This window comes from Coregonus clupeaformis, chromosome 34, assembly GCF_020615455.1.
Source record: "Coregonus clupeaformis isolate EN_2021a chromosome 34, ASM2061545v1, whole genome shotgun sequence".
Classification (NCBI taxonomy): domain Eukaryota; kingdom Metazoa; phylum Chordata; class Actinopteri; order Salmoniformes; family Salmonidae; genus Coregonus; species Coregonus clupeaformis.
In genome coordinates, this window is record NC_059225.1 from 30,197,635 (window position 1) to 30,210,943 (window position 13,309).

The 13,309-nt window shown below is 45.2% G+C and overlaps 1 protein-coding gene across 1 annotated transcript; it reads right to left on the minus strand.

Annotated features, from left to right (window-relative positions):
* Positions 1 to 6,928: 6,928 nt before the first annotated feature.
* LOC121566370 (brain-specific angiogenesis inhibitor 1-associated protein 2-like) lies at positions 6,929 to 10,128 on the minus strand. Its single transcript, XM_045210356.1, has 3 exons — positions 8,976 to 10,128; positions 8,696 to 8,830; positions 6,929 to 8,613 (listed from the first exon to the last, which is right to left on the minus strand). Exons 1-3 carry the CDS (start codon positions 9,857 to 9,859, stop codon positions 7,845 to 7,847), a joined length of 1,788 nt encoding a protein of 595 aa, XP_045066291.1. The 5' UTR covers positions 9,860 to 10,128; the 3' UTR covers positions 6,929 to 7,844.
* Positions 10,129 to 13,309: the final 3,181 nt, after the last annotated feature.

The following is a 13,309-nucleotide window of genomic DNA, read 5'->3' on the forward strand; positions in this document are numbered from 1 at the left end:
TCCGCTGCAACTTGCCCATGCCCCCGCTTCTCCTTCACACAAATCCAGACAGCTGATGTTCTCATAGAGCTGCAAAATCTGGACTCCTACAAATCATCTGGGCTAGACAATCTGGACCCTTTCTTTCTAAAACTAGCCGCCAAAATTGTCGCAACCCCTATTACTAGCCTGTTCAACCTCTCTTTCGTAACGTCTGAGATCCCCAGAGATTGGAAAGCTGCCGCGGTCATCCCCCCTCTTCAAAGGGGGTGACACTCTAGATCGAAACTGTTACAGACCTATATCCATCCTGCCCTGCCTTTCAAACGTTTTTGAAAGCCAAGTTAACAAACAGATCACCGACCATTTCGAATCCCACCGTACCTTCTCCGCTATGCAATCCGGTTTCCGAGCTGGTCATGGGTGCATTTCAGCCACGCTCAAGGTCCTAAACGATATTATAACTGCGATCGATAATAGACAGTACTGTGCAGCCGTCTTCATCGACCTGGCCAAGGCTTTCGACTCTGTCAACCACCTCATTCTTATTGGCAGACTAAATAGCCTTGGTTTCTCAAATGACTGCCTCGCCTGGTTCACCAACTACTTCTCAGATAGAGTTCAATGTGTCAAATCGGAGGGCCTGTTGTCTGGACCTATGGCAGTCTCTATGGGGGTGCCACAGGGTTCAATTCTTGGGCCGACTCTTTTCTCCGTGTATATCAATGATGTCGCTCTTGCTGCTGGTGACTCTCAGATCCACCTCTCGCAGAGCGACACCATTTTGTATACATCTGGCCCTTCATTGGACACTGTGTTAACAAACCTCCAAACAAGCTTCAATGCCATACAACACTCCTTCAGTAGCCTCCAACTGCTCTTAAACACTAGTAAAACTAAATGCATGCTCTTCAATCGAACGCTGCTGGCACCCGCCCACCCGACTAGAATCACTACTCTCGACGGGTCTGATCTAGAGTATGTGGACAACTACAAATACCTAGGTGTCTGGTTAGACTGTAAACTCTCCTTCCAGACTCACATTAAGAATCTCCAATCCAAAGTTAAATCTAGAATCGGTTTCCTATTTCGCAACAAAGCCTCCTTCACTCATGCTGCCAAACATGCCCTCGTAAAACTGACTATCGTACCGATCCTTGACTTCGGCGATGTCATTTACAAAATAGCCTCCAACACTCTACTCAGCAAATTGGATGTAGTCTATCACAGTGCCATCCGTTTTGTCTCCAAAGCCCCATATACTACCCACCACTGTGACCTGTACGCTCTTGTTGGCTGGTCCTCACTACATATTCGTCGCCAAACCCACTGGCTCCGGGCCATCTATAAATCACTTCTAGGCAAATCCCCACCTTATCTTAGCTCATTGGTCACCATAGCAACACCCACCCGTACTATGCGCTCCAGCAGGTATATCTCACTGGTCATCCCCAAAGCCAACACCTCCTTTGGCCGTCATTCCTTCCAGTTCTCTGCTGCCAATGACTGGAACAAATTGCAAAAATCTCTGAAGCTGGAGACACTTATCTCCCTCACTAACTTTAAGCATCAGTTGTCAGAGCACCTTACCGATCACTGCACCTGTACACAGCCCATCTGAAATTAGCCCGCCCAACTAACTCATCCATATATTGTTATTTATTTTGCTCATTTGCACCCCAGTATCTCTATTTGCACATCATCTCTTGCACATCTATCATTCCAGTGTTAATACTAATTGTAATTATTTTGCACTATAGCCTATTTATTGCCTTACCTCCATAACTTGCTACATTTGCACACACTGTATATATATTTTATCTTGTATTTTTGACTTTATGTTTTGTTTTACCCCATATGTAACTCTGTGTTGTTGTTTTTATCGCACTGCTTTGCTTTATCTTGGCCAGGTCGCAGTTGTAAATGAGAACTTGTTCTCAACCGGCTTACCTGGTTAAATAAAGGTGAAATAAAAAAATAAAAAAATAAAAATTCACAAGGCCGCAGGGCCAGACGGATTACTCTGAGCATGCGCTGACCAACTGGCACGTGTCTTCACTGACATTTTCAACCTCTCCCTGTCTGAGTCTGTAATACCAACATGTTTCAAGCAGACCACCATAGTCCCTGTGCCCACTAAGGTAACCTGCCTAAATGACTACCGACCCGTAGCACTCACGTCTGTAGCCATGAAATCATGGCTCACATCAACACCATTATCCCAGAAACCCTACACCCACTCCAATTTGCATACCGCCCCAACAGATCCACAGATGATGCAATCTCTATTGCGCTCCACACTGCCCTTTCACACCTGGACAAAAGGAACACCTATGTGAGAGTGCTATTCATTGACTACAGCTCAGCGTTCAACACCATAGTGCCCTCAAAGCTCATCACTAAGCTCAATACCCTGGGTCTAAACACCTCCCTCTCTAACTGGATCCTGGACTTCCTGATGGGCCGCCCCCAGGTGGTAAGGGTAGGTAACAACACATCCACCACGCTGATTGTCAACACGGGGGCCCCTCAGGGGAGCGTGCTCAGTCCCCTCCTGTACTCCCTGTTCGCTCATGACTGCATGGCCAGGCACGACTCCAACACCATCATTAAGTTTGACACAACAGTGGTAGGCCTGATCACCGACAACGACGAGACAGCCTATAGGGAGGAGGTCAGAGACCTGGCCGTGTGGTGCCAGGACAACAACCTCTCCCTTAACGTGATCAAGACAAAGGAGTTGATTGTGGACTACAGGAAAAAGAAGAGGACCGAGCACAGTTTGAGAGCTTCAACTTCCTTGGTGTCCACATCACCAACAAACTAAGCACACCAAGACAGTCGTGAAGAGGGCACGACAAAACCTATTCCCCCTAAGAAGACTGAAAAGATTTGGCATGGGTCCTCAGATCCTCAAAAGGTTCTACAGCTGTGCCATCAAGAGCATCCTGACTGGTTGCATCACTGCCCGGTATGGCAATTGCTCGGCCTCCGACCGCAAGGTACTACAGAGGGTAGTGCGTACGGCCCAGTACATCACTGGGGCCAAGCTTCCTGCCATCCAGGACCTCTATACCGGGTGGTGTCAGAGGAAGGACCTACAAATTGTCAAAGACTCCAGCCACCTTAGTCATAGACTGTTCTCTCTGCTACCGCACGGCAAGCAGTACCGGAGCACCAAGTCTAGTCTAAACAGCTTCTACCCCCAAGCCATAAGGCTCCTGAACATCTAATCGAATGGCTACTCTGACTAATTTCATTTCGTATGGTGTGAGGATTGATGAGGGGAAAAAATGATTTAATCCATTTTAGAATAAGGCTGTAACGTAACAAAATGTGGAAAAAGTCAAGGGGTCTGAACACATTCCGTATGCTCTGTAGCTATTGACTCTTCTGTCAGAAAGTCATTTCAAACCATCTGTGAAAATCTTTTCAATTTCAGTGTCTTAGAAGATGTGGAAGATGGTGTGATAATAGCATACTGTGGAGTTTGCAGTATACAGTGTGCAGGTGCAACCCCCCGGAAGAAAGTAAAAATGCCAACCCCAGTAGGGCCAAGATTTCAAAATTACAGCTTAATCAAGCACCGAAGCTGGCCTTGGCATTAGAATGTTCTGTCTATGACAATTCTCACTTTTGCAGAACAAATCAAAGCCGATTCAGGCAATATCTACCCCCCATCTGTTGTTTAGGTAGCACCTAGTAGCCAATTCATATTCATAACTGTTTGTTTTGTCCATGATATGCCTAATTCGTTTTCCCCTATTCTCTCAGTAGCCTAGACTCACAGTACACTAGAGTAGTTTGCATTCATAATAATACGTAATAATTATCAATTATTACCTTATGTTAATTAGATGTGATAATTAGAATAAGAAATCTCCCCTTTTGATTAAACACAACTAGTTCCTTCTTGGTTTGCTGAGGTCCTGGTAGATTAGCTATGTCAACACTCCAAGTGTGCTGAGTATGAAGGCAAGTTCTTCTAATTAACCATAATTGTAAAAAATGACTAATTTATATTTTTAATTACCCTACCGTTTTCCCTCTCTCTCTCTGTTGGCATATGCCCCCACATCACATATGGACTGTAGGTTTGTATTAAATACAGTGGAATCCAAGGATTCTGGGATTATACGCTAATTACTGAGTGCCATGGGATTAATTAATTCAAACATTTGCAAATGTGCTATACATAATGGTGGTGGATTCTTCTGTCCTGTGAGAAAGGCCTGCTAGGATAAAGGGTTTTTACTGATTCAGTAATGATGTTCTACTGTATATCTGATATGTAATGTATAGACACATGCATCTGAGAGATTATTATTTCCTAGCCTAATTAAAAATACAATTTGAGATTCCAAATAGACTGCAAGGGGAGCTTTGCCTTGTATCCATGGGATCCAGCAGATATTTTTGACCCCAGTGGGCCACTGCTAAAGTTTAATGTGTTTTTATGTTCTCTCATCACTCCTATATCTCATGTGCCCAAGGCCTGATCTCTTTTGTCGCTCTAGAGAATGATCAGTCAAGGTCAAGAGAGTATAGATTACCCTATGGTATCCATATTATGACAGCCTGTTAAGGCTGAGGACACCATACACCCCATATACACTCCCCTACGTATTTATTTGGACAGTGAAGCTAAAACTTTAAATGTGGCTCTATACTCCAGCAATTTTGTATTTTAGATTAAATGTTTCATATGAGGCGACAGTACAGAATGTCACCTTTTATTTGAGGGTATTTCATACATACTGTTTCTTTTTTACTGTTTAGAAATGAAAACACTTTATGTGCTGCATCTAGTCCCCCCATTTGAATGTGTCATAAGTATTTGGACAAATTCACTTATAGTGTACTAAAGTAGTCAAAAGTTTAGTATGCACAAAGATCATACCCCCAGGTTAGCATTTTTTGGGGGTATGATATTTGCGCCTCTGTAACTTTCTCAATCATAGTTATTCACAATTAATTCATGATTATCCGTATCATGGTAGCTTCCACATTAATGTAGAAGTGTTTAGAAAAATATTGTATTCTTATTTTCAATAAAAGTGACTCCAAAATGACACAATACATTATTTACCATTAATTTCTATTGGGCACAACATAATCAGAAACGCAACCAAAACAAACTGCAAATGCATCCAACAAGTTTGTAGAGTCACAAGCTTGATGCAGTCATTGCGTGCTAGAAATATGGGACCAAATACTAAACTCTTGACTACTTTAAAACCCTATAAGTGAATTTGTCAAAATACTAATGACACCTTCAAATGGGGGGACTAGATACATAAAGTGCTTTCATTTCTAAACAGTAAAAAATATACTGTATGTATGAAAATTCCCTCAAACAAAAGACGACATTCTGAGCTGTCGCCTCATATGAAACATTTGATCACAAATCCAAAATGGTGGAGTATAGAGTCAAGCGCCAAATTCAATGTTTTCAATTTCAAAATAAATAGGTTTCCTTTAGATGCTCTCTATTCCTGGTAAAATTCCATAGAAATGTTGGCAGAAGAAAATGATTTAATTTACACAAAAAAGATTGGCCATCATACACAAACTTGTGTAAAAAATCTAAAGCAAATATAGTAGATATTTTCCTTAGAGTCTCCAACATCCTGAGAGCTCACAAACTTAGAAGACAGTAGGCATCTCAGTTCACAAAAACTGCTCTCAAACTGAGGCCAAGGAAAGCACATTTATTCCTATTGTCATTTGACATTCAAATCAAATAACATTTTATTTGTCATATGGCCCGAATACAACAACTGTAGACCTTACAGTGAAATGCTTACTTACAAGCCTTTAACCAACAATGCAGTTTTAACAAAAATAATTGTTAAGTATAAAATAGATAAGTAAAAAATATTGAGGTAATATGTACTTGTAGGTAGAGTTAAAGTGACTATGCATAGATAATAAACAGAGAGTAGCAGCAGCGTAAAAGAGGGGGTGGGAGGCAATGCAAATAGTCAGAGTAGCCATTTGATTAGCTGTTCAGGAGTCTTATGGCTTGGGGGTAGAAGCTGTTAAGAAGCCTTTTGGATCTAGACTTGGTGCTCCGGTACCGCTTTCCGTGCGGTAGCAGAGAGAACAGTCTATGACTAGGGTGGCTGGAGTCTTTGACAATTTTTAGGGCTTTCCTCTGACACCGCCCGGTATAGAGGTCCTGGATGGCAGGAAGCTTGGCCCCAGTGATGTACTGGGCCGTACGCACTACCCTCTGTAGTTCCTTGCGGTCGGAAGCCGAGCAGTTGCAATACCAGGCAGTGATGCAACCAGTCAGGATGCTCTCGATGGTGCAGCCGTATAACTTTTTGAGGATCTAGGACCAATGCCAAATCTTTTCAATCTCCTTAGGGGGAATAGGCTTTGTCGTGCCCTCTTCACGACTGTCTTGGTGTGTTTGGACCATGATAGTTTGTTGGTGATGTGGACACCAAGGAAGTTGATGCTCTCAACCTGCTCCACTACAGCCCCGTCGATGATAATTGGTGGCGTGCTCTGTCCTCTTTTTCCTGTAGTCCACAATCATCTCCTTTATCTTGATCACGTTGAGGGAGAGGTTGTTATCCTGGCACCACACGGCCAGGTCTCTGACCTCCACCCTATAGGCTGTTTCATCATTGTCAGTGATCAGGCCTACCACTGTTGTGTCGTCGGCCTGGCCATGGAGTCATTTTACATTTTACATTTTAAGTCATTTAGCAGACGCTCTTATCCAGAGCGACTTACAGTTAGTGAATACATATTTTTTATTTTATTTTTATACTGGCCCCCCGTGGGAATCGAACCCACAACCCTGGCATTGCAAACGCCATGCTCTATCAATTGAGCTACATCCCTACCGGCCATTCCCTCCCCTACACTGGACGACGCTGGGCCAATTGTGCGCCGCCCATGAGTCTCCCGGTCGCGGCCGGCTGCGACAGAGCCTGGATTCGAACCAGGATCTAGTGGCACAGTTAGCACTGCGATGCAGTGCCTTAGACCACTGCGCCACTCAGGATTGAGTGATTGGTAGGTCTGCATCTATTGTGAAAATAAATCTGCCTAGCTAACAATGTGCTTAAAAATACTCGTATTGAATCCCAACAATGGAAAAAAAACATGACAAGTCTTCAACATGTTTCGATTTCCTGGATCACACACCTCTCCGCAAAAACTCTCTTCTCAAAAATCTGTCCTTTAAGACAATTCCTAATGGTAAAAGTAAAGTATGCTATAATTCATTAAAACTATTACCTAACTATAGCCTGCTACCAGGAACCAGTCCCTGAACGGGTACAGACAAAATAACATAAAACATTTTCTACCAAGGTTACTTCTAGAAAAGTGTTGTGAAATGAAAATAAACATAAAATGATAAAATGATCTTATAGTCAGTAATGCCCAGGGCTGTTGGACATGCCGACAAAATGGCCTTCCTCTGTTTGTGTTTTTACTAACATCGCAGTGCTCTATATTCCAACTCCCGCTATAATTCTCAAATACTAAGGTGGATTTTTTTTTATTGAAGATCTGATTCACCAGCTGAAAGCTACATCTCATTTTGTCCAAAGGGTCTTTGACAATCACTGTAATGTCACTGAAATTTCGGCTTTGATTCTTCTATCATCAAAATAACACCACATAAGTGTCTGTATTTTGAATTAGGCCTGATTAATACACATCTAATCAGCCCTTGTAAATAACCAACATGAACAGAAAGGTTAACGTAAGGCTTTCTCTTAAGGCTCAACAGTTGAGAACTCAACCAACACAGTTACTGGCCTCTGAGAACAAATTCAAAACACATGAACGTTTCCTTATTAACACCTCTCCATTGGTTGCCTGATCAAGGAGACCATGTCCTATTCGATGATTGGTGCAGAGCGATCGTTGGTCACCGTCTTTCTGAGTCGGATATGGGCAAATGGGTTGGTCCAGGTTGGTGGAGGAGAGGCGAAGTCTGATGAGAGCTCTTGCATCAGCATTGACAGAGCCGGTCGGTTAGAGGGCCCTGCCCACTCTACCCCTTCACCTCTGACCTTCGGCCTCAGGCTGACCTGGTTGGAGTCGGCCATGCTGTAGGGGCGCGGGCGGAAGGTGCTGACCCTCTGAGGGGGGAACGAGCACTCCTCCTCAGACTCAGGGGTCAGGGCAGGCAGGCCAGGGGAGACCAGCTTGTCTAACTGACCCGTACTGGTGCTGTTGACCTTAGAGAGGAGCGGGGAGCTGCTGTGGAGGGGATCCAAGGTGTTGGGGTAGGGCTGAGTGTAGGAGAAAGGGAACCAGCCTTTCCGTCCAGTCCGTTCATTCTGGCCATAGTGCCACCCGTCTCTGGGCTCAGAGATGAGGAGGCTGAGAGCATCACCTGGCAGAAAGTGAAGTAAGCAGGCCCCGCCCCCTCCACTGCCCTCTGACCCCCCAGGAGCGTGGGCAAATATGGCTTCCACACGAGACGGGCTGGAGAGAGGGAGAACTCTGTCTCTGGGCAGAGTGGAACCCATAAACACTCCCACCCGGGCCTCGCTGACCGGTCTCCTAGGCAACGGCAGTGTAGACGTTCCATACATCTCCGCTGCCTTCATCAGCATGGGATTATGGGACAGCAATGGTGTGTTCCCTCCTCCTAGCCCCCTGGTGATGCAGCGAGGGGGTTATGGCTCTGGAGAGAGGTGCACTGTGGGGTAGTGGAGGACTGTGAGGGGCACTGAGGGACAGCGGCAGGGCCAGGCCCTGTAGGGAGGAGTAGGATGGGGAGCCCTGGCTGAGAGAAAGCACAGTGGAGGGGATGAGACTTGGGGAGAGGCTGGAGGTGCTGGTGGCCAGGAGGAGAGAGGACTGCTGGGCTTGGCTGGAGCCAACCATGGAGGAGGTGGATGAAGTAGTGGGAGTGTTAGCAGTAGTGATAGCATTAGCGCTTGTGTTGTTGTTAGCATTGGGGATAGCTGAGGCACTAATAGGCGTGCTGGTCTGCTGGGTGGAGCCTGCCCCACTACCTCCAATGGCCCCTCCAGTGGCAGCGAGGGAGCGGAATGTCTGGGGTCCGGGGGAGTTTTGGGGAGGGGGGGGTGTCACTCTGGGAAGAAGAGCGGATGGGCCTCTGCTGCTGGGAGCCACCATTCAACAGGGGTGGGACCTCCTGTACTGACAGCCTCTGTTCTGGCTGTGCAGCGCCCAGTTTGGCGTGTCGGAGGAGCTCAGCTATCCCAGATGCCCCAGAGCCCTGGGGGGCGGTGTGACGCAGCAGGTTTAGTGCCCGTTCAGGTAGTCTGGTTGGCTGGGAGCATGACTGTTGCCATGAGGACAGCTTCTGTGACAGGAGCTCTCTCACCTTGCAGTGGTAGTTGATGAGCAGCTTGGTGACGGAACACTGGCGGTCCACCAGGAAGCAGTATCGTCTCCTCTCCTCCGTCAGCGCCGAGCGGTAACCCACGGCAACCAGCGTGTCCAGCTCAGCCTGACGACGACTCATCAGCTCCACATACTGCATCTCCCTATCTCCGTACTTGTTGGGATGGCGACTGCCCTGGCTCTTCCTGCGCAGCTTCTTGAGCTGTGATTGGCAGCGCTCGATAGATTCTGACTTCGACTTGCGCTCACTCTGATATTTCTTCAACGTGGCAGTAAGATATTTAATATCCAACTCCAGCTTTTGTTCCAACTGGGACAGCAGCTCAGAATGGAACAGCTTCAACACGTCCTCCAGTTGAACCTGAATCTGCCTGTGCACCTCGGCCATCTGGAATAACGTGTCTCCTGTCAGGGCTTTCTCATAGTGTTTCCCCATGGTCACAAAGTTCTTCAGACTGGGGTTGAACTGGTCCAGAATCCCCTTATACACGTTTTCTGTCATCTTGTTGACCTCATCTGAACGAGACATGGTGTTTCAGAATGTTTATGTATTGTAGTCTCCTCCCCTGTATGTTAGGACATCAGGCTTTACAACAACAGACTGAAGGCCCCTTTTCTGAGCTCATTGTTGAAGAAACAGATGACCAAAACTCCGTTTGGCTTTGTCCTTTTGGTCTTTTCTTCTATTGCTTTCCTCTTCGTTAGTGGGGGGTTGTTTCACCCACCAGAGCACTAAATCACAATCTCCCCCCCCGCCTTCGTTCTCTCTCTCTCTCTCTCTCTCTCTCTCTCTCTCTCTCTCTCTCTCTCTCTCTCTCTCTCTCTCTCTCTCTCTCTCTCTCTCTCTCTCTCTCTCTCTCCTCTCTCTCTCTCTCTCTCTCTCTCTCTCTCTCTCTCTCTCTCTCTCTCTCTCTCTCTCTCTCTCTCTCTCTCTCTCTCTCTCTCTCTCTCTCTCTCTCTCTCTCTCTCTCTCTCTCTCTCTCTCTCTCTCTGGCCATGCAGTCATAGGTGAACTGGGAGTACAGGAGGGGACTGAGCACGCACCCCTGAGGGGCCCCTGTGTTGAGGATCAGCGTGGCAGATGTGTTGTTACCTACCCTGAATCTTCGGCTGCTGTGCCAAGCTCACAATGGTTCAATACCATACATGGGGGCCCCTCAGGGGTGCGTGCTCAGTCCCCTCCATCTTCTGGACTTTTGTATTAGTCTCAGTGTTGTGATATTAAATAATATTTTCCATGTTGAATGAGTGTACTATATTTGTGGTAAACAGTTGAATGAAAACACAAGATTAAGGGAATAAATTCAAATCTTTAACAAATAATTCAGTTAACCTCTCTGTGATATCTATATTTACATTTACATTTACATCATTTAGCAGACGCTCTTATCCAGAGCGACTTACAAATTGGTGCATTCAACTTATGATAGCCAGTGGGACAACCACTTTTTTTATTTTATTTTATTGAATGGGGGGTGGGGGGTGGTAGAAGGATTACTTTATACTATTCCAGGTATTCCTTAATGAGGTAGGGTTTCAAGTGTCTCCGGAAGGTGGTCAGTGACTCTGCTGTCCTGGCGTTGTGAGCTTGTTCCACCATTGGGGTGCCAGAGCAGCAAATAGCTTTGACTGGGCTGAGCGGGAACTGTGCTTCCGTAGAGGTAGGGGAGCTAGCAGGCCAGAGGTGGATGAACGCAGTGCCCTCGTTTGGGTGTAGGGTCTGATCAGAGCCTGAAGGTACGGAGGTGCCGTTCCCCTCACAGCACCGTAGGCCAGCACCATGGTCTTGTAGTAGATGTGAGCCTCAACTGGATGCCAGTGGAGTGTGCGGAGGAGCGGGGTGACATGAGAGAACTTGGGAAGGTCGAACACCAGACGGGCTGCAGCGTTCTGGTAAGTTGTAGGGGTTTAATGGCACAGGCAGGGAGCCCAGCCAACAGCGAGTTGCAGTAATCCAGACGGGAGATGACAAGTGCCTGGATTAGGACCTGTGCCGCTTTCTGTGTAAGGTAGGGTCGTACTCTGCGAATGTTGTAGAGCATGAACCTGCAGGATCGGGTCACCGCTTTGATGTTAACGGAGAACGACAGGGTGTTGTCCAGGGTCACACCAAGGTTCTTTGCACTCTGGGAGGAGGACACAATGGAGTTGTCAACCGTGATGGTGAGATCATGGAGGGGGCAGTCCTTACCCGGGAGGAAGAGCAGCTCCGTCTTGCCGAGGTTCAGCTTGAGGTGGTGATCCGACATCTACACTGATATGTCTGCCAGACATGCAGAGATGCGATTTGCCACCTATAGACTTCTAAAGACACAAAAAAGTTTGTCTGATTTCCTAGAAATCAAAACCACTTTAGTTTGAGGTGGTGAGAACATCTTACTCGGGTTGGGGTGTAGGAGGAAAATACATATTTGTTGCAATGAGAAACAGGCCTTTATAGATATGAAAACACTCTTAAAACTACCCAAATCTTTTGTTGGGGGCGAGGCCTAGTTCTAAGAACATGCCCCAATTAACTTTTCATGTTTTAGTCAAGGTTGAAGGCAATTCATTAACATGTTAAAAATGAAGCCGTGTCAATCAGACAAGATAATTTAGCCGTACCCTCAAGAATACGAGTACAGGAGTGGAAGGACAACTTGACATTAGACATTTTTCTTCCAAATCTATTTTCTCTGTATAATTATTTTTTATTATTTTAATTGAGAATGCAAATTCACATATCTGGCTTTGTTTCTCTCAGGCTAAAGTCTTGGGAGAATAAAAACAATTACAAGTCCTTTGTCGGTAAAAAGCCTTTGTTTCTTCTTTCAATTGGAACATATTCCCCAGTGTTTCCCATCAGCTGGGATTTGGCCATGCCAGTGTGGTAACTAGACAGATGAGAGAACAGCCGAGTGCTTGAGGCGCACACTTCCAACAAGATTTAGAGCCCACCCATTTAGGACGCGCTATCTCCCAGCAATAAAATACTTCATTTCAACTGACATTTATAAATTGGCCAAGCACTGTGGTTGTTTTACAATAAAGTTGTTGGTGAAATGATTTTAGAATCTTCTCGAGGTGAAACGTGAATCGCACATTTTATATAAAGTGAATGTCAAATCAATAAAAAAATAAGAGCCGGAAGTAGATACGTAAAGGACCATAAAGCTGTCTTGGCTGTGTGCACACACTTGCAATATCATTGTACATATGTTACTAATGATGTGACAACATTGACACCAATCTTAACATCTGATCAAACAAATAAGTGTTATCTCTCTACCTGGATTTATAGACTAGTATAACATTATTGTGTTGAAAATAATCAACTGAAATATTGTGATCTTCATTTATTTCAATACTCTGCTCTGTCTGACAACAGAGGCAGAAAGCTCATTGTACATGTATTTATTCAGAGCACATTCAGCATAGGGTCATATTCACACAAATAACCTCAACGTTTTACATAATATTACAATTAAAATATCTATTTTTAAGTATCAAAGACAAAAGACACAACGAGCAAGGGGATTTCATTTACGTTCATCTCATTGACCCAAGTAGTAGAAAACATATCAAACATACATTAAATGGAGATTAATTGCTACAGGAGTCACCTGTCTTGCTTCCATTTATTTCCATCTTTCATTTATGTAAATGTGCCCAGAAAAAGCTTACATGTTCTCTCTCTATTTCCCTGGGCTTCTGAAGATGCATTGGTTTGATCAGACTTGCCTTTGGGGACATAAACAATGTACTGGAACAGTTAAGCGTGATTGGTTAATGCTTTGACTACGTCCATCCCTTCCTAATCATAACGCAGAAGGGAGAATGCATAGAATGACATAGAACAGGGGTGTTGAACTCTTACCATATGAGGTCCGGAGCCTGCTGCTTTTCTGTTCTAATTGACAATTAATTGCACCCACCTGACGTCCCAGGTCTAAATCAGTGCCTGATTAGAGGGGAACAATGAAAAAAGGTCCAGAGTTGA

Excerpts from the sequence above, each read along its gene's own strand:
- LOC121566370 (XM_045210356.1), bottom strand. The coding sequence starts at position 9,859 with ATGTCTCGTTCAGATGAGGTCAACAAGATGACAGAAAACGTGTATAAG. Across the intron at positions 8,831-8,975 it reads CACTGGAGGGGCCATTGGAG|CCAAGCCCAGCAGTCCTCTC; the intron begins GTAGTGGGGCAG and ends GGTTGGCTCCAG. Across the intron at positions 8,614-8,695 it reads CAGGGCCTGGCCCTGCCGCT|GGGGCTAGGAGGAGGGAACA; the intron begins GTCCCTCAGTGC and ends CTGCATCACCAG.